Source organism: Aphanomyces astaci (genome assembly GCF_000520075.1).
Source record: "Aphanomyces astaci strain APO3 unplaced genomic scaffold supercont1.14, whole genome shotgun sequence".
Taxonomy (NCBI): domain Eukaryota; phylum Oomycota; class Saprolegniomycetes; order Saprolegniales; family Verrucalvaceae; genus Aphanomyces; species Aphanomyces astaci.
The window spans coordinates 121627-124457 of NW_009798277.1; the positions used below are offsets into that span (position 1 = coordinate 121627).

Genomic DNA, 2831 nt, shown 5'->3' on the forward strand with positions numbered 1-2831 from the left:
GAGCAGAAGCATGTTATCTTGTAATACCGGGACTCCCACACTGCGGCGGAAACCATCGACCGCTTCTTCTCCAGCGTGGCAGCTGAGTCCATCAACGTCGAGTTGATCAAGGTCAAGGTGTCAACTGGTTCCAATGGTTTTGGCGTTGCTAAAGTGGTTGCAGACATAGATGGCGACATGTCTGCCGTAGGTTGCGAGGGCGATGCCGGTGGTGGTGGTGGCATGGGTCGTTGTTGATTCGGCAAACGGATGGTGGCGGGGGTTCCATCTCGTTGCTCGTCTTCCTTGGACTCGTCGGACGCGGTTCCATCGCTGTCTTCTTGTGGAGGCCGTCGCTGCCGCCGCATCGCCCGATCTTGTGCGAGCAGTTGCATCTGCCGCTGCTTTTGCATGCGCTGTTCGTTCAACTTGGTGCGCCATTCGTGTCGTAACTTGGCCTCTTCACGGCGCACTTGCTTTGCTGCCTTCTTCTCCTGCCGATCCACTTCGGCTGCTATCGCCTGCTTGTCTTCAGCTTTCCACCCGTCAAACACCTACCCACAAACGTAAAGCACACATATCCAGCACAACATTTGCCTTTTTTCACCTTTTTTGCCTTTTTTTGCATTTTTGAAATATATAGAATAATTCACGACCCATATCCAAGCGCAGAGATTGATTCGTAGCTTGAATTCGAGCTAAATCTTTGAAAGAAAAGGTATTTGATTCCCCACATGCACGGTGTTGCATATTTTAAGCAACAAATTGAGGAGTAGTAGTACTAGTAGTAGTAGTAGGTAGTAAGTAGGTAGTACATCCATCAATACTACTCGATTACAAACTGCTGCTTGATCCAAGTCTCTTTTAGCTCAATCCATCCATGAAAACCTCTCCAAGTTTGCGACTCTTGGCATGCTTTGGTGTAAACATATATCTTGAAAGTCGATATAGTCGATATTGGAGTAGGGTGGTTGGTGCTCAATCGAATGACCAGAATAACCAAATATCGGCAGACAATCGATACATTGACCAATCCAAACCCAGATCACGAATCAAGTAGCCAATCAAATGATCCACTTTTCGACCAATAATGCAACATCGAATTCGTGTGTGACTTCAATATCATTTTGAATATTTAAATTTTAAAATTAAAATCTATAATTAATATATTTTCTTTTCGAACTGACACAACATAATAATCCAAACGGAATATATATTTTAGGATTCAATTAGGAGTGTGTACTTGTTTTGACGAATTATCGTCCTTTTGTTATCAAACAGTGTCGCGTTAACAGGTAACTGTAAATCATTGCTTACAGTTAAATACTGCTTTTGTAACGAAATACCTTAAAACGTTATTGAATTCGGCCATTCAGGCTCCATTTCGTCCGATTCGGTTTTACTCGATTGAAAACGCATACAAATCGCGAAAACACATACTCCCCACAACGCATTCGAATTGCCAATCAAAGTTAAAAACGTCGGAACAGAAACTGGCTATGCGCAACGGAGTACCACACTCAACATTGAGTCGTAAAGTACGGGTACCTCTGTTATGCATGGAGAATTTGGCGGGTACGACAAATCCGTCCGACATCGATCTGATTGGACAAAAATAATATGCAATTTTTGCAAGATGTACAGGTGATACCCCCTTTACACGGGAATGTAGAATGCAAGGCCTACTTTTTCTTCGAGTGGGATCAATGTATGATCATTTGATTGGCTATCAAACTTCGAAGTACGAATAAAATCCTGCCAATCAGTTTCATCATTCGAAACAATATTCATGTGCAGGAAATTATATTACTGGTATGCGTCAAAACAAGGATAGAAACATAGGATAGAAACATACTACCGTAGTACAGTATCGGACATAGAATCAATTGTGATTTTTTCGACAGGTCACTGAAATACGCAGTATTTGTTGGGTAACTTTGCAAATACGACACTTTCATCCGACATTGCTGTGATTGGTCAAAATGTAAGTACCGGTAAGTTACATCATGAGTGCTTTGAATTGAAACAGCACTGGAGTGACTCGAAACAGCACTGGAGTGACTCGAAACAGCACTGGAGCGTCTTCATCACAGTCCTCTTCGACGATTCTGGCACTTTGGTGCTAGTTTTGTAAACTTAACACGAAAAGTCTAGAGCTAGAACTAGACTGGATATGGAGTGCCGAACCACTCACGCCAGAGTGGCATTTTTCGTACACATGCGTGCCTTCACTTCCGCTGTACCAGGTACATAAATCCACACTTCCAGTCACACGCAAGACAGAATATTGGGGCACTTGCCAATTCCCGGATATCCTAGTCCTTACAATGCGGCGAGCTTCAAGTCTCTCAAAAGCCACGCCGAGTCTCAGTCGGCGGCAGCGGGTGCTTGTTCCCACCGATAGCGCAGTTCAAGGTCGGGTTGGTCCTGTCGCTGCTGATTCACAACGCGTTTACTACCGCCAACACATCGGCATGCCACGTCTGGAGTGTGTTGGTGTGGACGTTCTGGTGTGACAATAGCCCAATTGCCCAATTCCCTGCCACACCACACTAGTTTTGTCGGGCAGAGCAAGATGGTCGACCACATTGGCCCAAGTGTCCGTCCAGGTACGGCCGCACTATCCCATTCGGTGAGTATCCGACGAAAGGTTAATCGAGCACGAGCAAACCACAACGTAGATTGCGTGGTGTGTATTTGTGTGTCGACGGCTCATTAGCTTCGTTTCGTTGGACGTGGCATGCGACGGTGCCGCGAGGTGTGGGGGGGTGAAGTGCTGGACGAGCCCAGTGTCACGGGGTTTTCGCCGGCCTGACTACGCACTACTGTTCTATAGCCGACACCACCAAGAT

General features: G+C 45.7%; 1 protein-coding gene across 1 annotated transcript in view; it reads right to left on the reverse strand.

Annotated features, from left to right (window-relative positions):
- Positions 1 to 607, reverse strand: part of H257_06825 (hypothetical protein) — a gene marked incomplete at both ends in the record, with an annotated part of 4283 nt that extends 3676 nt beyond the window's left edge. The window contains 2 exons of the mRNA XM_009832195.1: positions 42 to 533; positions 587 to 607. Of these exons, the coding sequence (XP_009830497.1) occupies positions 42 to 533; positions 587 to 607 (513 nt within the window). The remainder of the gene's footprint in view (positions 1 to 41; positions 534 to 586) is intronic.
- Between the last annotated feature and the right edge of the window lie 2224 nt (positions 608 to 2831).